This window comes from Salarias fasciatus, chromosome 8, assembly GCF_902148845.1.
Source record: "Salarias fasciatus chromosome 8, fSalaFa1.1, whole genome shotgun sequence".
In the NCBI taxonomy this organism is placed as follows: Eukaryota; Metazoa; Chordata; class Actinopteri; order Blenniiformes; family Blenniidae; genus Salarias; species Salarias fasciatus.
Window position 1 is genome coordinate 8,994,202 of NC_043752.1, and position 22,597 is coordinate 9,016,798.

At 43.1% G+C, this 22,597-nt stretch overlaps 3 protein-coding genes across 6 annotated transcripts in view; 1 reads left to right on the plus strand and 2 right to left on the minus strand.

Annotated features, from left to right (window-relative positions):
- Nucleotides 1–4,389: 4,389 nt before the first annotated feature.
- Nucleotides 4,390–5,891, minus strand: LOC115392987 (E3 ubiquitin/ISG15 ligase TRIM25-like). The gene has a single exon (XM_030097718.1). The coding sequence runs from the start codon at nucleotides 5,844–5,846 to the stop codon at nucleotides 4,539–4,541; it is 1,308 nt and encodes a 435-aa protein (XP_029953578.1). The 5' UTR covers nucleotides 5,847–5,891; the 3' UTR covers nucleotides 4,390–4,538.
- Nucleotides 5,892–8,532: 2,641 nt separating this feature from the next.
- Nucleotides 8,533–22,523, minus strand: get4 (guided entry of tail-anchored proteins factor 4). The gene is made up of 10 exons (XM_030097730.1): nucleotides 22,347–22,523; nucleotides 14,573–14,807; nucleotides 13,503–13,581; nucleotides 12,298–12,379; nucleotides 11,932–12,081; nucleotides 10,653–10,791; nucleotides 10,380–10,520; nucleotides 10,229–10,304; nucleotides 9,907–9,979; nucleotides 8,533–9,671 (listed from the first exon to the last, which is right to left on the minus strand). Exons 2-10 carry the CDS (start codon nucleotides 14,710–14,712, stop codon nucleotides 9,580–9,582), a joined length of 972 nt encoding a protein of 323 aa, XP_029953590.1. The 5' UTR covers nucleotides 14,713–14,807; nucleotides 22,347–22,523; the 3' UTR covers nucleotides 8,533–9,579.
- The window catches only part of mrtfab (myocardin related transcription factor Ab), a 33,785-nt gene continuing 27,585 nt past the window's right edge, over nucleotides 16,398–22,597 (plus strand). For 2 of the 4 annotated variants that reach the window (XM_030097676.1, XM_030097677.1), the window contains exons 1-3: nucleotides 16,398–16,518; nucleotides 17,015–17,073; nucleotides 19,742–19,927. In XM_030097676.1, the coding sequence (XP_029953536.1) occupies nucleotides 19,765–19,927 (163 nt within the window). In that variant the 5' untranslated portion in view covers nucleotides 16,398–16,518; nucleotides 17,015–17,073; nucleotides 19,742–19,764. The remainder of the gene's footprint in view (nucleotides 16,519–17,014; nucleotides 17,074–19,741; nucleotides 19,928–22,597) is intronic. The other 2 variants (XM_030097679.1, XM_030097680.1) reach the window with 1 other exon arrangement.

Sequence of the window (22,597 nt, forward strand, 5' to 3'; positions counted from 1 at the left end):
TCAACAGAGGAGTGTTCTACACGACTGCTCTGCGCCCGGGGCTCATAGCTGGATTGTCAATTTAGAGTTCGAAGCCGATCAGCCATATTGTGAGCTAAAAGGGCTGCACCATCCAAAGTTGGGTGGATGCCGTCCCTGCGGATGAGCCCAGGCTTTCCCCAGAAGGTGCACCAGTTGTTTAGAAAAATAACTCCGTTTTCCTCACTCCATCTAGACAACCAGCGATTGAATGATGAAAGTCGGCTATACATTTCATCATTGACCAAATTGGGCAGGGGACCAGAGAATATTACGGCATCAGACATCGACTTAGCCAATTCACACACCGAGGCTACTTGTAATTTGAGCACCTCTGATTGTCTCCGCCGGGCATCATTACCGCCTGCGTGAATCACGACTCGACGGAATCTCCTACCTTCCTGTTTTAAAAGCCTAAGGTTCCCCTCGATGTCCCCCACTCTGGCCCCCGGGTAACACCTAACCTTCACCGCTGGCAGCTTCACGTCTCTAACTATAGAGCTGCCAATCACCAGCGTGTCCAGTTCAGCCGGCGTGTCGTCGCTGAGGGGAGAGAACCTATTGCAGACGTGAAGCGGTTCTTGGAGTGCTACGTGGCGGTGCTTAGCACTAGCCTTCCTCCGGACTGTCACAAACCGGTCCTGGTCTTGTCCCGGCTGCTCGGGACACGCTGCGGGGCTAGGCTTGCTAACACTCCTCTCACTGCGGGAACGGGCTGCGAGCCCTGCCGCTACCTCGCTATAGCTAGCGCTGCCCTGCCCCTCACATCTGCGCAGCCGCTCCTCTAACTCGGTTACCCTGGCCTCCAGCGCTGTCAATACACTGCACTTTACGCAAATACCCCTATCGTCAAGGGAGGCAGGGTTCTGACTCAACATACGGCACACTGAGCAGGAAAGAAAAGAAGACAGAGGGGAGGACGCCATAGCGGTCCCGGCGGACCAAGCTAGTTAGCACGCTAAGCTAGTTAGCACGCCGGTGGCGCTAACGGCGGAGAAGAAATGTAATTCACGAGAGATCGCTTGGTCAATCGGGGGCGAAGTAACCCCGGGGGCGTAAATAACCCCGATTTTTGATTGCTTCGTGAATTAACAGTAATAGCAAGAGAGAGACAGCAAGCACTTCAGTCGCTCGCAGGCTTCAGCAAGCTTCACCAACACGGAAAACACTCACCGGAGTGACGTCAGACGCTCAGGCTGCGCAGAATCATCTAATACACTTAGTCCAAAGTTTAATAAAGTGATTTTCTGAAGATGAGAGAGGATCATCTTTTCCATCAGCTAAATATCATTTCTGATCCATATCTTTTCTTGTATTGTGGGTGGGTCAGGAAGCAGCCAGTGCCTTGTAACTGCTGTTTATTTTTATTTCTTTCCAGACAGTTGACAGAATTACGTTGTCTGACTTGTAAATCTAAAACTCTTCAGAATAATGTGGGAAACTGCGATAGATTAGTACTGAATATGTCTCGTAGTACTTTGTGAAGCTGTGTCCAGAAGGATTTGATCCCAACATATATTCCAGTGATTGTGTTCCCGGGCTCCACGCTGTCTCCAGCATGAAGCTTCAACTCCCGGAAAATTTTATTTTGGTGTCATGAAGAAATGAAAAATGCACTTCCAATCAAAGCCTCACTTTACTAGAGTTGTGGGACTGTTGAGACATTAGACCTTTATCAATTTTGGAGATGATCCCTTATTTGACCTACTTTGGTAAAATGATCAATATGCGGTCATTACGGTCCATTTCTTTTCTGCTGTTATGTTCAAAGTGTTTGTGTAAATGAAGGAATCTATAAAAATGTGTTTTTTCAAGGTCAGTCTTCCCTCAGCCTTTCAAAGTTTTTCAATTGTCCTTTTTTCTGTCAGAGAGTACAATCTTGTTTTGCATTTCAAAATCCATGATTTAAATTCCTCGTCGATTGTGTTTGGTTCAAACTCAGGATCATCGTCACAACATTGAATTATCTGCTGGTTATTATTTATTTTGTTCTTGTCTCTCATCCTATTCCAGAGTTTCAGCAGCACCTTAATCCATGGGTCCTTCACCTTTTCTACAAATCTTCCTGGATGTTTGTGCTGCTTGTATTGGGGGGTCAACCACAGTTGAGGGTTCGAAAAGATGAGTTCCACAACAGACATCATCAGTAAACACCGCCACCTTGTGGCCTTCTCCATTAATGCAGATGTCTTCAATATTCTGGGTTGGTCTGAATCTGATCCACTGTTCTGGTAGAGTGCAGACAGCAGGGAGAAACAGGACATCCCTGTCTCCAGCCTCGTTCTGATCTCATGGAATCTGAAAGGAATCCATTTATTCTAATCTGGGCCCATGCTTTACGGAACAATGTACGGATCAATCGAATAGAAATGTGGTCTGTGTCAAATCTTTCTGAAGCTTTGTGCAGAAAAGAGCAGCTCATCAAGTCAAAGACCTTCTTGACGTCAAGATGAACTCAGCGAGCTCCAAGACGATTCTGCTGGATATGATGTGATCAAGTGTCTATGAAGATAACGAAGCTCACGAAGCTGGAAAGTTTCAAGAAAACATGTCTGAGATTGAACTGAAGCCTCGGTCAGAACTTCTCTCTTAACCAGTCTTTGGAGTTGTGCTCAGCAGATTCACTCTTTTATGAAGCATGTTTTAGAGGATATTTCATCTTTTAAGTAATTTGATACTTTTGATCTTTTATGCTTTTTTTAAAAAAAAAAAGAATGTTTAAGGATTCTCTGTTTCTCTGAAGCTGTTTTGTTTTTAGGGAATTTGACCTTTTGGACTGTTTTTCATTTATACATTTTTTTCAAAGCTTTTAACTATTGTTGTCATTTAAAGCTTTTTTTTTTTTGCCCTTTTTAGTGAAGACATTTTTTTAACTTAGTTCATCTCCATCATTCTCAATGATTCATCCATTGATCAGTCAGTCGCTCCAGAAAATCATGTCGTAATGAACAGACATTCTAAATTCAGGTTTGTAAAGTTTGCCACTCCTTGTCTTCGGTAGATTCTTCATCATGGTTTAGCTTAAATTCATCATCAACTTCAATATTAATGTCTCACTGGATGTTTTTCTGGTTGCAGAAACACTTTGACTAGTTAACAGAAATAAAACCAGCTGAAACAGTTCCTTGATGTCTTGCTGGAGGAATCGGAGCTAAAAATCTGCAGTCTTCAGTCCGACAGTGAGACAACTGACTTTATGAGAGTTGATGAAATCCAGTAACGTCAGACTGATCAAAATCCTCATCTAGAATGTTTCATTCTGCTGCCTCATTGTTTGAATTGACAGGAGAACATTTTCAGTGTGTTGGACTTGCTGTTGAATCCTGATCTCTTGACTGTGGACTGACGGCGTTCTGGTCTCTTGGTTCCTGCTTCAGGTTCGGACTCTGGAGTCCATCAAACATCAGGCTCAGCAGCCCGACACGGCTCACCTGTCGGATACAGTCCAGAGGCTGGCACTGCAGTCCCGCACCTGAACACCGGCCGTCACACTGCTTGGAGAAAAGCTGTTCCAGAGAAATGCTGTGTCAATAAAAACAGAAATGACCTTGAACAAATGTTTCAAAGCCCTTTGGATTTGACATGTTCACACACTGAGTTCAGATTCTAATGAAGAAACTAATATTAACCACAAAACAGCTGTGATTTTGTTCAACATTTTCAAACTGTTTCCAGTCTGGTCAACAAATAAACTTTGATGAAAGAAACAAAGATTTGTTTGTAGTTGTTTTACAGTCTCTGCTTGATCTTTGATGGAGATTAAATCTTTTGAATCTGAGTTTCTGTCAAACAATAAAAATATGTGGACTGTTGTCTTAAAAATCACACATAGTCTGGAAAGCTTTTTAAATGCTTTTATTTAGTGTTTCATCAATCTGTACAGAAAATTACATTTCATTATTGATCATCAGATCTTCCTCATTGATCTGAGAGAATGCAGAATGTTGCCAAAAAAGAACAAACCATATTTATGAAACTAATGGAAAACAGTGTCCATTTCTTGATGAAGTACAAGATGCAAATATAGAAAATCACATGTAAATATTTGTCTTACAGACAAAACAAAAATCACTCAGAGATCAAACAACAAAAAACTGCTCCAATCTGCATCAAAACACAAAAGAGATGTTCCAAATAAAGAAAAAAAGCCAAACACCGTCCCAGTGAAAAAGACCCACATTTGTACATGTTGCTGCTTCCAGATTAACAGATTATTCCTCACACTAAATGACTCGTTATGCCTAAAGTTGATCAAATGTTTCTGACCACAAAGAAATCAAACTCTGTCCATGTTTCTGTGACAAAGCTTTGAGAGACAAAATAAGAGTGGAGAAGCTGCAGAAACAAACATCAGCAGAAGAAGAAAGATGAACAAGTGCTGATGAAGGCTGTTTGATTGACAGCTGATCTGTGTGCAGCGGAGAAAGAAAACAACAAGGAGCTCTCAGCAACCATGACGGAGACTCAATGAGTCAAATTACAGGATGGAACCAAATCACTGCTCCTGATGTGACCTCAGTCTATTTCAGCTTCATCAACTCTGCACTTGCTCCAGTGCTGCCCATACACCAGACTCCAGCGAGGAGCGGCTGAGTGAATGTGGTCTGGACTCTGTGGAGGAGAGTCATGGTCTCAGAGACGCTGTAGAAGGACAGAATACCTGCTGTGTGATCCAGTAACACTCCCACTCTGGAGGAAGGAGGACCTGACACTGGAGTTTTAACTTTGTTGTGATAAAAACTATAACTGTTGTTGGAACAATATAAACCCCATGACTTGTCATTAAGACCAAAACCACTTTCAGTCCAACCTCCTCTGCTGATATTCTTGTATGCGACTGCTACATGAACCTCTCCTCTCCTCTCCACCTCCCAGTAACAACGTCCAGTCAGACTTTCTCTACTCAGAACCTGGCTACATTTAGTGAATCTGTCTGGATGTTCAGAAAAAGACTGTTTATTCTTCATTAATGTGACTTTTCTGTTTCCCTCTGATAATAACAGCCAGTTGTTTACTGTGTTTGGATCCAGTGTGAGTTCACATGAGTATCTGAAGAAAGCAGCTCTGGTCGTTGGCTCTGGTTGTGGCAGTAAAACATCCACTTCAGTCACTCTCAGTGAGATGTTTGTCCATGTTTCACTCAGGATGTCCTGGAGTTTGTCTCGGGCCTCTGACACAGCTGCTGTCACATCCTCAAAGTATCTGAGAGGAGCAGTGTGGAAGCTGGATGAGTGTGTGGACTCACTGAGAGCTGACAGTGAGGGGAAGCTGAGCAGAAACTCTGTGTGATCCTCTGTGTGTGAGAGCTGCTCCAGCTGGCCGTCTGTCCTCTTCAGCTCAGCGATCTCCTGCTCCAGCTTCTCCTGAAGCTCTCGCACTCGACTCACCTCTGTTTGCTGCTGGGATCTGACCTGCTGCTCAACATCTCTGCTTCTTTCCTGGAGGAGACGGATCAGCTGGCTGAAGGTCTTCTCACAGTCCTCCACTGTCTGATCAGCAGAGACATGGATGTTCTTCACCTCCTGTTCCAGCAGCTTCACGTCTTTCTCTGCGTCCTGGATCCTCTGCTGGATGATGTGTCGACTCTCCTCCAGCTCCCTCTGCCTCTCCGTCCTCTCTCTTCTCACCAGGACAGGCCTGGCTGTGAACATCTGCCTGCACTGAGGGCAGCTGTGGATTTTCTCCTCATCCTCTTCACCCCAGAAGCTTTGAATACACTCCATGCAGTAGCTGTGTCCACAGGGAATAGTCACCGGATCCTTCAGGAGATCCAGACAGATGGAACAAGAGAAGCTCTCTCTGTCCAGCTCAACTCCTTTCTGCGCCATGTCTCCTCTCTGTGGCTCCGACTGTGTGACTTTCACTTCCTCACAAGAGAAACTGCTCTGACCAGTGATCAGCCCGTCAGGTGTTTGCATGGAGTCAATCAGCTGCTGCTCTTCACCTCTGTTGGTTCCACCCAAACAGAGATCTGAAGGATAGGAGGAACTCTGTGGAACTGCTGGAGCTGCTTCATTTTAACCTGACTCATGTAATGAGGCACAGTTTACAGAGAACAAAGTTCAGGTTTACAACTGAACAACCTGTGACCTTGATTGTGAATGAAATAAATTTTTACAGAGCTGTTACACAATATTGTCATGATGTGAAGCTTTGTGGCACCCCATAATGTAATAATTTTCTCGAAAATGAAAAGAAAAATTTGCACTTTACTCGATCAAAAATCTAATAAAACCCAATAATGTAATAAAATATCCTGATATTGTCATAACACTTTTAACAGTATTGGAGATGTATTACATTTTCAATAGGGTCTTTTTTTCCAAACTGTTTATGTAAAAGTTGACAGATAATGTAATATAGAGTTCTACATTTTGTGTTTTGAGAATCTGACAACGTTATATACACTGCATTGCAACGAAAGAGAGAGACTGTTGCTTCCCTAAACAAACCACTTCTTTCTACAGTTTTCCAGCAAATCACGACTTCATGAAAACATCTTCGAACCAACAAAAGTTATATTTTTGTTTTATTTCAAACACTTCATTTGAAGAGGGTAAACTCAAGTATCTACAATACCCACACATTAAATGAGATTTGATGTGAATAAAAGCCTATTTATCCACTCATAAATGGTTTTTAAATCACTTTCAATATCAAAGTGAAAAAATTCCCCCCAAAACTACTGCAAGTGTAAATTAGACAATTTTATTTATTTATTTTATTCTCCGCAGCTCAGTACCATCGTGGTGGTTGAGAACTATTGCTCACATCATCAACATGTTTGTTCATAAATGGAGATTGCCTGAAAAAAAAGACATCCTGGTTTGAGCTTCTAATTTTATACTGTGGGGCTGTGAACATGGCACTGAAGAAATCTGGTGGCCTGAGTATCTGACTGGACAATTTCTGGAATTGTTTCTCTTGTGCAGTCACCTGCTGAGTTGTACTTTAATACAGCAGTGCTCGGTTCTGAAGATAATTTAATCTTTGATATGAGTAAATATCATACTATCATTTAAGACTGACCAGCATGTTCCTTGACATCCTTTTGATTAAAAGTGGTGTAAAAACCGTTTATGAGTGACGCCTATATCCATGTCAGGTGTCACATAATGTGTATGTCGGTGTTATGAACGCTGAAGTGTCACTGACTTGTTTACATGAGGTAGTGATTTGTCGGAAAACTGTCAAGTGAAGAGGTGCGTTTAGGGAAGAGTTACCTGGGTCTCCAGTGCTGCTCACAAGCTGCTGGATATCTGAGCTGGACTTCTGGTCTCCAAAGGAGATGAGTCCACCCCCCACTCAGCAGGACCAGGATGTCCCTGAGACCTTAACCCAGCAGTCATCCTTTCTTTCAGGAAAAGACCCCTGAAAATGTAATTATTCCCCAGCACCAGCATTATTACAATATCAGTCAAGATATTTTATTAAATTATTTGTGAAGTTATTAAATTGTGTTGCATTACATTTTTGAAAAAGTGCTAATTTTATTACATTGAGAAAATTCTCACATTTTCCTCCTGTGACCCCTCCCAAGATATTCTTCAGATCTGTCCAGATGTGAATGAAGGAGTTTCCTCTGTGACTCCTCAGTTACCAGGGTCAAAACTTTTTCTGCTGTCGCTGATCTCCAAGTCGCAGCATCCAAAACACAATAGGATGGCATTATATTCAAATTAAAAAAAAGAAAGAAAGAAAAAGACGCAGGAGACGGTTTGTTTAAAGACATTCTCAAACTCTTCACTGTTGGATTTTATTTACTCGGTTAGTGAATTGTTTCAAAGGCAAACACTCTGCTTTAGTTCTCAAAGGATAACATAGAAAAAGAAAAAGCAAACAGCTGTGGTGGTGACGATCGCTGACAGACAGTGAGCAGGCCTTTGGTCTCACACTCAGATTCATCAGAAACTTTCCTTCCGTTCTTGTTTCGGTGGTCTTTAACACTGGATGAGGGAACTCTCACTGGCGAGAGGGACACAGCTCGTCTTCTCATTTACCCCCAGAGGGGTTTCTGCAGTCTGACTTTCTCTTGGATGTCACTCAAATAAATGGTGCACCATCACTACCGTGACATCCCAGCAAATTTATGCTATTTATAAATACTTAAACCACTGTAAAGTGTTCATTGTGAGCCACATTTCAGCATTCCTCCTCTCATCTGCAGGATTTCTCTCATCTTTTCTAAAATAAATTACTGAGGCAAATCCAGGTGAATTTGTGAAAATCACTGAGTTTGGTTTTGTCAGTTTTAAAAACTAAAGAAAATTGTCAAAATGTTGAGAAACATTTTCAGATACTTTCATTTTAAATTTCTGTGACAGATTCAAACAATTTTAAAAGTTTCAAGTAAATCATTTCAGGAAACATTTTAACAGTGCCTTCTCATATTTTAAGAAGCACCTGTGTGTGATTTTAACAATTAAATTTATACCTGAACGTACTGGTTTGTCATATGTTCTTTGAAAACATTTTAATATTGATCACCTCAGACTTCTATAGAGACATTAGCTGAAATTCAGCACAATCGGGTCGTTACTTTACACCGGAAGACCTCTGAACTTTTTGACTTTTTTTTTTTTCGTGAAAGATGGAACTTCAAACTTGGACTGAAATCCTTTAAAAAGACACAAAGAAGCACAATTTGTTCAAATAGAGAAAGAGCTGACAGACTGCAGCCTGAGGAGACACTGACTGGTGGTCTCTGCTGGGACACCAAGGAACCCAGCCATGCAGAGATCAATTCCACACTGATGAACAGCAGCTTTTTCAGGACACTTTTGTTTTGAAAGTGCACAGGCTGAGCTGTTTGACTCCATCTCCCTCCAGGAGGAACAAACCACAAAGAAAAACGGAAAAAAACAAAACAAAAACATAACTGCCACTCATCTCCAGTGTCACTTCTCTGTCTGCAGTGCTTCTAATATTGCCAGAGCTTGACTTTGTTCATGTCTAAGGTGCAGGATGACCTCGGAGAACTCGACAGAGCTCTGATGCCTTTTTCTGTCCACCGAACTGAAGACGAGAAGCTGTGACGCGGCCCGTTTCATATTTTAATTAAGCGCTGACTGAAGAGGCTCTGAACGGCAACATGAAGAGCGGCTCAGTGGAGCCCCGCCAGTCCTCCACACGGGGAGACACCAGCCACTTCCACGGGACTGTTTCTCACCTCTTGCCTTAAGAAGAATGAGAGCGAGAGTCTCAACCTATGTGATGAATGGAATAAGATGACGGACTCTGACAAAGATTCAACACGGGAAGAGTTTGCTGTTTGGCGCTGTTTGTCAGTCCAGGCAGTGCTGACGGGGCTGTTTTGGCAGAGTCGTACTTGTTGGGATTTGTCGGACTTAGGAAAGCAGGAGGGAGTTGTTTTTATTAAGTGGAACAAGCACGCCTCTGAAAACACGGACCGGCGCCTCGCACTGACCCCCCTCAAGAGGTGAAAGTGGGGGGTGGGGGCGGGAACGTCTTCCTCTTTCTCTCTTTTATTTTTTTTTTTTCCTTTTCTCCGTACGTGTGTTCATTTGCTCGTCGTCCTCGTCCCGCCGGGCGCCGGCGGCCTCAGTCCAGTTCGATGGGGCTGCTGTCCTCCTGGGCCTCCTCGGCCCCGTCGTCATCCTCGCCTGAACCCATCAGGCTGTTCAGCAGGTTTCCTGTCACATGCGACACCGAGCGAAGGAACCAGTGGATGAGACGGGCATTAAAAGAGGCAGGGACTAAGACACGGTGAGCAGGTTTAACTAAATGTTCCGTTAGCTGGAATTCAACTGGAATTTCCCAACTTGGAAAACTAATCTTCATCCTGACCTATTTGTTATTTAAGTAACCTTACAAATACAGCCCAACGCGTGTCGCACACACTGCGGGAAGACGCCTTGCTTTACTTACCTAGGAGACCCCCATATGACGGGGACTGTTTGGGCGGGACGCCGAAGAAAAGCTGTCCTATTCTGTCGAGATACTGAGGAGAGAACACATTTTTCAGACATTTCAGATGAAACTGGGCAGTTTGTGGCCCCCTGAATTAAAATCACTTTGACACCCCTGATTCACATGAAGATGTATGATATTTGGAACACCGTACATCATCCATCTGCTACAGATTTTGACTGAAAAATTCCACATTTTCCCCAGTGTAACACAGTGGCAAAGTAATGTGCTGCGAGTCAGGTTCAATCATCTGACTTCAACTGTGAAGCTGAACACTCACCTCATTATACATGGGGTCCCTCTTCAAGGAGGGCTGATATTGTTCACATAACACCGTGAAAACTGTTAATTTACCCCTGTAGAACAAAAGACAGACTCAGCATCATTTTCCATCTCCACAATAGTTTCTGATACCAGTTTTTTTCCCTCACCCATCAACTGCCAGCAGCAGAAACCAGATAAAGTTTAGTAGAGGCTGGACGAAGGGAGGGCCTTTCTCTATGGACGGGTGTTTCTCTGTGTATGTGCTGAACACCACGGAAGCACTGTTTTTGTTCTTTAAGCAGAGGAACCTGTGAGGAGAGCGGAGACAGAAAGAAAATCACAGGTGTGACGATGCAGAGAGGAGACGACTCGCACAAAGCATGCCGCCCTCTTCAGCCACTATTGTTGGTTCTAAAAGGAAGGGGAGTTCGTTCGCTCACTGTAGGACGGCCTGCGCCACAAACATGTCGACTTCGCTGCGGAATCCTCGAGACGCCGAATACTCCACCAGCATCTGAGCGCAGCCCTCTCCGTCAGACGAGTGCAGGAAGTGATAACGAGACTCGCTGTAGTTTTGCTCTGCAGACACGACAATTTCAATTGAGATCTTTCAGATTTTCACCGTCAAAGCAGCATTCACATCTAAAAATAATCAGCAGGAACACAGGCCAGCAACAGCTGTCTTGAGCAATCATTTACATTATTCAGTCTTCACAGTCTACAAATGTTTTCAAAAAGCTAAAGGCGTGCAAATTATGATTAACTTGGTGGATGCATGGTGAAAATTGGAGGCTTTGCTTTATAAAGAACATACTTAATGGTACTACGGACGACTGAAATTTATCGGTTTCACCACCGTGGCCTCTTTATACAACAACAAAAAAGGGCCTCATAAGGTCAATTTGAGCAAGCACAAAAACAAATAAATAAATAAAAATAAAAATTCCACATCATACACCGCTGTAACCCCAGAAGTCTGACTTCATTAAATAAACCTTATGGGAACCATTCACAGCCCTGCACCATCTCTGATCCATGAATATTCCCATTGTGGATAAGGGAAAACTGAACACGTAGACAATCGTAAAAATAAAACATGGGAGATAAAGTATCAATATATATTATTTATATTATAAATCACACATTTCATTTCAACACATTGTAAACCTCTTACACAAAGTCATACCAGCAGTAGCAGTGTTTCTATGCCACCCAGTCAGTCATGGTAAATGACTTGATAAAGAAGAAACATTTTATTAAAAAGTCTGATCATGTGATGCCAGCATGGAGCAGGCGGGGAGAATTTTTACAAATGAAATCAGCTTGATCTATTGTAAGATCAACTAAGAAGGTGGCTGACCGCTGTGCTGTAACGACAGAGATGCTGCCATGCCGCAGCAACCACACCTATCCAAGAACACAGATGCAAGTTTCCCCAGTTTAGACTTCACGGTCCCACCACGAACGGTCTGACAGATTTTTCATTTGGGGTCATCTTACAATTATTTTAAACTTCAGTCACTGTGCGATGTGTGTGTTTTGAAGGTGGGAAATGAGGCACTTTCAAGTGTACTGTGACTCTACAAGCAAAACCTGGCATGTTTACGCATTCATATAAACATGGTTTGAGCTTGGTGTCCCTCATTATCGATGTTTCTGTGGACAAAAAAATTCTTCTGACTGCATTGCACACAAAACTACAAATAATTAAAAGATTACCTTTCCACAGGGTGACAGCCAGCAGCTGGTGTAATTTTGGGTGACCCAACTTTCCAGATCCTCCTGTGGACCACTTCAGGGCTCTTGACACAAATGCTACTCTCTCTGGAGAATTCTGGTCCATCAGGCTGAACAGCTTAGCCAGGTTTCCTGCACCAACCGAACCAAGCACAAGAGCACAAGTGTTAAATCCAAACCTCTTGCATTCTGAAAGGTCACACTGTACTGTCCTTAACAAAAAAAAATAAAAAAAATTGCAACAATCAGTGATCTATCCTGCATCTTTATACAACATACTGCTAAATTTTCTCGAAAGTGCATTGCATCAATGCAGGAGGTAATTTAAATAACTGTCTTGGAACCCACCTAATATTTCTTCTTCAACCTTTGTATCAGATTTCTCCAAAACCTCCAGCACCAGCATGGACAGATCTGCCGCACTGTTTTGCTGCAAAGCAATGACAGAGTTATGAGTACAGGCTGATCAACCTGTCAATCACAAAGGGAGACATGTAGGAATGCACTGATACCACTTTTTCATACGACGAGTGACCTTTAGCTCCTTACCGATTCGAGTGCTGTCATTATGGATAATTTATACTCCACATGCAAACAATATGTGAAGCAAGTCTGCACAGCCTCTGTGGTGATGCTACTAGTACCTCCAATAGCCGTAAAGGCTCCAGTACACAGTGTGTAGTGTCCATCTATATGCTGCACTATAGATACTGTAAACTATGGACTGAGGGAACAAACTTTCTTTATGTCGCCACGCACTCCAGCTCACTGTTAATGAGCATATCAGTCATAATTTAACTGCATGTAACAAGTAGCATCACTGGTGGGTGAGGTCCAAAACTCTGTAGCATGTAGCACGGTTCAGTTCAATACTAATGGATCCACCGAGCAGTTAAACTAATGAGTGACAGCCGGCTAACTCCGCTGGTCTAAATTATCACTGGTGATTAAGTTTCACCCCTTCTTGAATTTTTTATTTTATTTATTTAACCCGTATTTATCCAGGGGGGTCCCATTGAGACCCAGGGTCTCATTTTCAAGGGCGACCTGCTGGGAGCAGCAGAAATTTTGGCAGAACATTGTTTCCAGCCTACTTTACTTCTGTCATTCTCATCTTTTTAAATGATCTCCAAACTGCAGACATCACTTGTGCCGTCTTGCATATTTGCGGGTGATGTTGTTGATGCGCGATGTCATATAACACCTGATGTGTTGCATCGTAGAGCTTTCACGAGTGCGGCTACTTTATGCAGTATCGGACCCAATACTGGTATCAGTGTGTCCCCGGAGAACTTAATGCACAAGCCTAATGATTTAAGCAAGACTTAAAATCTACCATTTTTGTAACAACTGTTCTCCAGCTTCAGTTTATAGGATATGTGATCGGTACGCCATTACTAACAACTATATGCACAGCAACAAAGAATTTTACATTGAAATTACACTGAAAGGTTGAACTCTACACACACGTTGGATGGAACTTTAAAAATAGGAGGCAACCATTAGTCTTCACAGTGAGTGTTGTTCTAGCTTGAACAGTATTTTGTGTGTACCTGGTTGTAGCTGAAGAAGAGCAGGGCGCCGTTGTACATCAGCTCCCTGGCCTCAGCATGTTTTGCTTGTGACATGTACCTGAAGGAAGATAGGAGTGGCGATGACGCAGCCTGCTTATCAATAAACACAGAAGTGCAATTTCTCACCAGCACATACAAAGACCAACAGAGATATCACAAAGCTGCTCATACTTCTTGAGGTATCACCAGTTTGCTGCGAAAATGTGCAACTGTTAAGTACATCTATATATTTCACCCCACACACATTATGTGTGTGTATAAGTAATATATATATATATATATATATATATATACATACATATGTATATATACATATGTATAAGGATCTATATCCCAAGCAACCTAAGTCAGTAAATAAGTACAAGTTAGACCTCAAATCAGCTGTATGTCGAGATGAACATAAACTATGCTTCATAAACTATACAGGAGACAGTCACCCAAACAAGCTCACAGCATGAGAAATATTTCCATTCCCTATACTCACTAGCCACATTGGGCATATAGAAACGGTTGAGATTAGAGTCAAAGTGAATTCTGACAAGTGGTGTTAATAACTTCGAACCAATCAGGACGACGGCATGAGAGTTAAAACCACACATTTATTGAAAAGTGAAAAAAAACACCTCAGGGTATCACAGCCCAGACTGCGGCACTGTGGCTACCAGGCTAAATGCTAACACAGCTGGCAGCTCCGATAAGAAGCGGTGGTTAACTAAACATTCGACCACTTTAGTCACTTGGTTTCATTGTTATTAACATTTTCCTGAATGAGTCAACCTACTAACCTACATATTAGCATACAGACGACAATTAATTCGACTATCGTTTCTGTCGGTTGTGCTATTGTTGCTAAAGTAGTAGCTTGCTAACTAGCGGTAGTTAGAAGTTCCTCTTGATCGAAACGAGAAACGTCCAATCAAATAAGAGAATGGGGAGAAGGGGGCGGGTCCCCGGTAGAATCCAGCCAATCACGAGGAGTCAGGTATACCAGAAAGATCTGGAACAGGTAGGCCTCAAAGCCAAAGAGCGAAGACAGAACGAGCTCTTACCTAAAAAATAAAGTCCTGTACATCTGGTGTGCTTCGTAGTAATCCCCTTTTTCTACACTGGCTCGCAGTTTTCCTTCGACCCGCTGCACTCCTCCACGGTTCCTGGCACTGGAGCACCTCAGAGTCTCCTGCTCCGACATTGTGGTTCCTCCGCAAAGGCTCGGTGGGAGTGTTGACACAGCGCGAGCCCGAAGCGCTTTAACACGTTGAGACCCTCCTCGCTTGCCGTAGCCGGCTGTTTGTGACCACAGGCATCACATGGATAGAGAATCACACATTAAAGAAATTTGATTAGAATTTTTCCTTTGGTATTAAAATCCCGATTCCATTAAATCAACAACTAGCACATAAATGTATAAAACAAGGTTGTCTTCTTTTGACAGTGGCACAGCTTTACCATGTCATGTTATGTTAAAACATGCCTTTATCATCGGGATCAAGACTATGACACAACTGGCAGGTGACACTTTACTTTTTCAAAATTGGGGAAAAATAATTGTGCAAAATTTAAATTCACAACACCCCAATGAAAGACGAAGCACAAAGGATTTATATAGGGTTTATATATCCTAAAAAATAAAGGATCAAGACAGAAAAAGCTCTTTCAACTATGTTATTGCAAATATATTTAAATTCTATTCTATTCTATTCTATTCTATTCTATTATGTTTTTTATATTTATATTACCATTCCCTAATGGAATTCCAGTATGTCTCTCTTTTCTATCTTGTTGTTATTTATTTTCTTTATGACGAGAGTTAACAAAAAACCAGAGTCAAATCCTTTGCTTGTTATGTACAAACTTGGCCATTACAGATGATTCTAATTTTGATCATGAAAAAAATCCAAAATAAATAAAATCAGTGGCTCTGCTTGATCTATCACGAATCTCACGACTTACCTATGCAACTTTAATGCTGCATCTTGATGTTATGACCCTTAAAATGACTGATGGCATGTTCTTTAATTGTATATGGAAAAATAATACTCATTATTTGAAGAAGTCAGAACTTTAGAAGTGTCAAGAAAAAGGATTTTCTGGATAAAGCAGCTATCATAATACAGTTATTTCAAGACACTTTTAGAGAAGAACACAACAATTCCACATGAGCAAGCATAAACGACAATGGAAATGGACAAACTCAATTTCAAGAGGAAAAAAACACTTGCAGAACCAGACTCAGATGTAGATAGTTTCTGTAGAACTAGACTCTGCTAAATCAGACTAAAGAGGGAGATTTTCGTCTATTCTGGTAAGGATTAGAAGAGAGAAAGTGGGAGAAAAAGAGAGCACAAACGACGGGGGAGAAACAATATGTAACTTGTAAAAGGGACGTGTAACATAGTGAGTGAAAAAGAGAAGAAGCACAGTAAACGTCTTCCAGAAGTCTAAACCTATAGCGGCTTCCCCAGAAAGTGGGTTTAGATGTGGCTCAGACCATTCCTGACTGCACAACATGTTAGTCAACAAAGAAAAATTCATAAGGTACACTGTTTCTGTTTTTTTTTAATAAAAAATCAAAATGTTATAATATTATTATTATTATTATTATTATTATTATTGGGTTCAGACGGCGATAAATGACAAATCTGTAGCTGTTGCAGTACACGTATTTCGACACTAGATGGAGACAGCGACCACATTGCAGATGTAAATATCAATACAGGTGCAAAACTCTACATTTGATCTTTTATTTTTTACGATTCCATCTATTAAATAGCGCTGGAATAAAGTCGTTGTTGTGCCTGACGTGTCTTCTCATGTTCCTGTTGTGATTTTTTTTGCTCCCACAGAGAAGCAGACCCGCAGGGGAGCGGTGCTGTGGAGGAAGCGGGTGTCACGCAGCTTTTTCCGGCTAAAGTTTCCTTTGTGACTCGGAAGTGGCCGAGCGATGCCAGCGCTGTTTACCTCCACAAACACGGCTCACACGCGGCGATCATGATCAGTAAGCACACGTGTATTGAACCGAATTCCTCCGGAGTAGTTTTCCTCCGTGAGGGATGGAATGATGGGAGCGGAGCGTGGGGCTAGTTGCCAGATAGCAGCGGTACCCGGTGGTTCTGCCCCGGCTAACATGCTAGCTAACCGGGGGTCTTTTACATTCCACCGGGGGGAAACAGATGCTTTCGGGGGTTGTCGGCTCCGATAGGGAACAAATTACTTCAGACTGTAGCTTTTCGCGTCCCCCCGGTGTTGTTTCAGACGCCAGCGAGACTTTTTGAGAATGTTTATATGAACTCCCACACAGACGAGCTAACAATAGCTTAGCATGCGTGTGTGTTTTGGACAGTGACAGCTGGGAGCCGCGGCCCCTTGACATCTGTGCACAGGCCTCCCCAAACCTGATCTGGATCAGGCTTTTCTCTTACTGCATTAAACAGAATGCTTTTAAGAAGGTGTGTGGCAGGTAACATGGATTCTCTCTCATTCACCCTCCACAGACCCCACTGAAGCTGTGTGGTGAGATGGAAAAGCGTCCCTGCAAGGTTTTGTAAGACAGGTAGGCAAAAGATGGTTTCTGAAATGAACAAAATAGCAAGTAGGAACCACATTCTCTCATATTTAGTTTTTAGAACTTCACCCAGAAAATACAGAGATAATTGTTTTTGACCCCACTACTCAACTTTATGTATACAGCACTGTATAAGCAGCTGAGACAAAGTGCTGTGCATAAATAAACATAAAGACATAAAGCGCAAGATAAAATACAATAAAAACAATAAAAGACAGATAAAAACAAAGATTAAAAGCCAAGACTCATATTGACTCCACGTGCAGCTCTCTGACTGTCACGACAATGTATCATACCACAACACAGGGTGTAGTTATGGAGTCAAACCTGAAATTCAACAACTGCATTAGAACTTAAATCAGTTCAATGACATTTTAAAAATATTGCAAGGATTAAAAAAATCCTGATCAAACGAGATCCAAGAAAACTCGTTCATGCACTGATTGTAACAGTGTGTTTTCCAGGCCTCAGTAAAAAAAAAAAGAGGGTGGAACACATTACACCCAAGCTTCAATCTCTGCACTGGTTGATTTACTGACCTGAGAAACTGCAGGAACTGTTGATACTAGCTTTCCTGGGTTTCATAATCAAATAGGCATGAATGTCAATTTATTGCACATCCTTGAAGCTGGTGCAGGCTTGTACGGAGGAATGTTGGGGTGGTTTCCATCAGTACGTTGCACCAGAATGGTTCTTCCTGCACATTCAAACGCTATTCATGTGTTGGGAAAGTTTAGATGAGGTAAATGATGTTGCTGTTGTCATTCCCAGCTTAAATGTTTACATCCAGACGACTGTGCCTTCCTTGGATTTATCATGCCTGATTTTAAAGCGATGCCGTGTTGGCAGTGGTGCAAATGTGACATCCTGAGAGCAGCCATGACCTGGTGTGCTCCACAACCGCCACCCCATCCCCGCTGCAGTGTAAACTGCAGTCATATGCTGCTTGTGAGATAAGCATCTCAAGGTGGAGCGTCACATGCTGGGCTCAGGACGCCTCCACACACATTATCTCAACATGCCATCGCCGGGGCTTACACAGTTGTTGAGCATACAGACGAGTTGATGGGAGAAAAACTTCTCTGTGAATCTACTTGAACTCATTTTATATGAGGACCTGCCTCCGTGAAAAGGGAAGAAATAGCACTATGTTGTCGTGTTAAACGAATGTAGTTTTCTAAACGTTGCAGTGTAAACGCGAAACCTTTCTGAAATGAAACTGCAGAAGTGATGCGTTTTCACTCGAAGCGTACTTACTTTCACATGTACAGTATACCATATTCCATTTTCCACTAAATTACAAGTTAAATGCGTCTTAGATCAACTTATAGTCTTGCTTGCATGCTATTTCCTATTGAAAAATGAGAGTAGACACACACAACCACACAATTAAAAAATACTTAGAGGAAATAAAATTTTGTGGTTTTAGTTTCCATAAAATATGCAACAAAAATAGTGTGCATAGTCAAAATGTGCATGTTTGTTTTTTATATATTAAATTGTAGCATTTCTGAGCATCTTTTTAATGAAGTTTAATGAGTTTTATTTCATTTTGTCTGGCTCATGTCTGCCATTCATTTGCATTCTGGTCCGCAGACACTTCTGTAAGTATTATTTTGCCAGCCTCACATTATGAAACTTGCTGACATCCGGAATCCAAAACCATCAAGTGCACTTTTAGCCCGTCTTGTGGTCAGCGCCGCTGTTCAGACTGGCTGTGTGGCAGAGGAGGGGACATCTCAGAAAACATTGTTTTCAGGCTGGCCTGTCGCTGTCATGACAGAACCCCCGTTTGAACCCCACGGCTGCGGCACGCGATTAGACCGCGACGCACTGCGGCTTTGTAGATGCCCGCGAGCGGCGGGCTGTCAGAGTTCACGGGCCTGCTCAGTCCAGATGACTGTAACGAGTAAGTCAGGAATTTCTCCTCCTGTTTCATGTCAGACCGGCAAGTCCTGGGGCTCGGCTTCAGCTCAAGTTTAGCCAATCTCTCAGTTTGGAGAGACGGAGTTCGATTGCTCTAGATTGTCTCTTGACTCCAACTGTGGTTTGTTTTAGTGGAACCACTTCTGCAGAGCTTTTTACAGTGAGGACCCGATTGAAGTGTGAGCCTCGCTTTAACAGTCTCCACAGGGAGCATCGCCTCGCAGCCAGATACAACCCGAACCCCAACTCCAGTGTGCCCTCATTATTATTCCAGCTTCCTTTTATGAGAGGCTTCCTGCGCCAAAATGTTGGTTTTATTAATTGCATGAAAATCACACTGCGCTAGTTAAAAAGATAAATGTCCTCTCTAAAAACAGAAGCCACGGCAACAGTTGTAAAACCTGAAACATGCAGATTCTTCCTGGATGGCTAGTTTAATCCTTTGCCTCAAGCACTGAATTCTTTTTTTTTTCTTTTTTCTCCCAGTTGTTTTAAATCGTACTTTCTCCACTCAGACAAACAGACTTGTTAAAGCCTGTAAAAGCTCCTGAAGTTGGATTTGTGTTTCTTTTTATATCTTTCCTTTTATTGTTGGGAAGCCAAATTAGATTTTGATGATGAATCGAGTTTGTTGCGCACCTCCATGATTTCACCTGCATATTTAACAAAGGTAAAGTTGCGCCGTTGTGAAAGTTGGGAGTTTTGAACTCTGCTGTTTTGCTCTCTCCAGGCGTCTCTCTCACCCGGGCAGCGATGGACTCACACGAAGGGGAGGAGCCGAGTCCCGGCAGCATGGAGGTGGGCGGGGGGCCGGGCTGGGCCCCCAGCCCTCAGAGCGAGGCAGTGACCACCGAGCTCCAGGAGCTGTCCATTCACCCCGCGGCCAATCCGCTGCCTCTGCAGGAGCGCAAGAACGGTGAGGACGTGATGTCGTTTGAGTAACGGCTGTGTGCAGCCACACGCATTCATATGAGACGTTCATTTTCTCTTTGCTTTATAAGAAAGAATCAATTCTTGCTTTTGAAGATTAAAGTACAAACATAAGTTCAGGAGGTATTTCTGCACATGACATCCCTCTGCTGCTGAGCAAGTCACCCTGCGCTACAACCCCCCACCAGTGTCCTGCACGGCGTCCTGACTGACCCGCTGCACTCCGGTGTGTGTGTGTGTGTGTGTGTGTGTGAGGGCTTGTAAACATGGCTTATGTTGGCACGTCGCCTTCGTGCCCTGCTGCCTCTCGTTCTGCTCTCACCGTGTGGCTTAGCCGCCGCAGACACTGGGCGTTTGCAAATCCTTCTGCCGCTTCGCAAAGTTCCCTGCAGCAAGGCAGGTATGGATGCACACTTATCGTTTTTGCAAGTTTCATTCGGCGTCCTCAGACTCGCTTCCTGTTAGATTTGCTGGGCCTCACTGTTAACACCATCTGCTTCTAATTCATTTGAGTATTTTGACTTTCACGACACTCATCCTCCTCAAAATTTCAACTTAAGGAGACGATGTTTCCGTATGCTGACCTCAATCTGTGTGTTGAAGTCGCCAGGAAGCAGGCAGCAACGATGTTCTGCACCTGATTGACTTGTTCCTCTGCACTGACCTCCTGCTGCAGCAGATTAGCGCGCGCAGCAAGTTTGCTCCACGGAATTAACACTCTGGAGGACATTTCTGCGCCTGAAGTTAGCTTGGCGCTCAAAGCACTCCACACTTTGGGCAGAGATATCTACAGCCGCCTCTTTTGCTTTGAGTCAGGGTGAAAAATTAGCTGTCAAAATTGATGAATGTCAGTATGGACAAAGTGTTTTGAATGTGTCAAACAGAGATGTGTAAAGAATCAGCTTGATTTGTTATTTAGACCAAAAAGAATGACAAAGAGGAAGCAGGTCGTGCAACATTTTTGTCATGATGAGCTCGGTAAATTTATTAATATCGTATCAAACTGTATCTTATTAAAGTCAAGTTGTTCGCATGCAAACACAAATCGGTCCTTCTCTTCCAGAAAAGCTTCTCCTTCAGATGGCGACATTGTGGACGATCACTGTCCACAGAGGAATACTAAAAATACCGTGGTTTGCATGTCAGATGTGTATTTCTGAGTGGCACAAACATCTGTTGTTATTGTCCGTCAACTGGCACATGAGTGGAAGAACTATTGACTGAAGTTGATATGTGCAATTCTGCACATTTAAAAAACAAAAATAAAATCCAAAAATGCTGTTTCTGCAGTTTAAAGGAGAAGCAAAAGTTTGCCGTTTTTTTTGCTCCAAAACGTTGTTTTGGGAGCATTTCCTCAGATATGTTGCATTTTCAGGCCTTCAGGGGACGTTGCATTGATACACCCGGTGGCATCGAGTTCACAAGAAGTGAGCTCATGGCTGCAGAGTCATGGTTCGAATCCCACTGAGGGTTTTGTCTTGACCTGTTTCCAGCGTAAAGACCTGAGCCGGTTCACTTCCACAGATCACAGCTGCATTCTGATAATGCAGAGCTGCTCTAAACCAGGAGTATCAAACACCTTTTAATTCAGGAGCCACAGACCGGTTTAATGAAACAGTGCCGTAAAAACCTGAAGAAACCTGCCTTGATATCTCGCGTCGGAGCCTTAAGTTAGTCATCACAAAGAAGACAGGACGTCCTGAGTGTTATGTTTACGTCACTAGAGAAATGTAACATTGGTCTTGTGACGACTTGTCATGGGAGCGCGTTCACCACACGGAGAGACACAAAGAAACACACATACACTCTTTCACAGCCTGAGGCCGCCACTCCCAAATTTACAAGAACCCCTGCTCTTAATGCCCCCCCCCCCTTTTTTTTTTTTTGGCTTCATTCTGCTCGCCAGAAGCAGACATGTCGCTGCAAGCGCTGCTGCACAAGAACCTCGCACGGAGACGCTTGCAGCGCACTGAAGAAACACACCGTGTTCACTTCCACAGCGTACCTGCGAAGCAGAGCTTATCGAAGCCTCATCTCTGACTCCGGGTTATGTAATGTGTTTACAGCGCCGGGTTCCTTCCTCCGGGGGATTTATTGTTAAACAGACACGTGTGTGTGTGTGTGTGTGTGTGTGTGTGTGTGTGTGTGTGTGTGTGTGTGTGTGTGTGTGTGTGTGTGTGGAAGTATACAGAAGCAGCATGTTCTTTAGGCTGAGAATCAGATGTTGAAGTTAGTGTGTGTGTCCGAAATCTTAGATGAAGATAGATTTTAAGGGTTGGTGGTGCGTTCAGGTTCGATGTGAGAAAGCAGGAGATGAATGCAAGTAGAAATACAATGTCCCAGACAGGCATGAAAACACAGTGCAACACGTGTGTATGTGTGTATGTGTGTGTGTGTGTGTGAACCTTGATCCAAGGCCGAGCGGACAGAGACGTGAAAGCAGTTGAAATTTCCCGTCCTGCCGGTCCCCAGCTCGCTCTCCTGCAGACAAAAGCCGCGACACACCGGGATTATGTGATTGAGATCATTGAGAAAGTTCGAGGTGGAGGAACCAGTGCGAGAGGCGCCGGGTGCAGCTGCAGCGGGAGGAGAAGACAGATGAGGAAGTGCAGAGGAGGGGGCGGTCGGGTCTGAAATGGCAGGATTGCATAACACG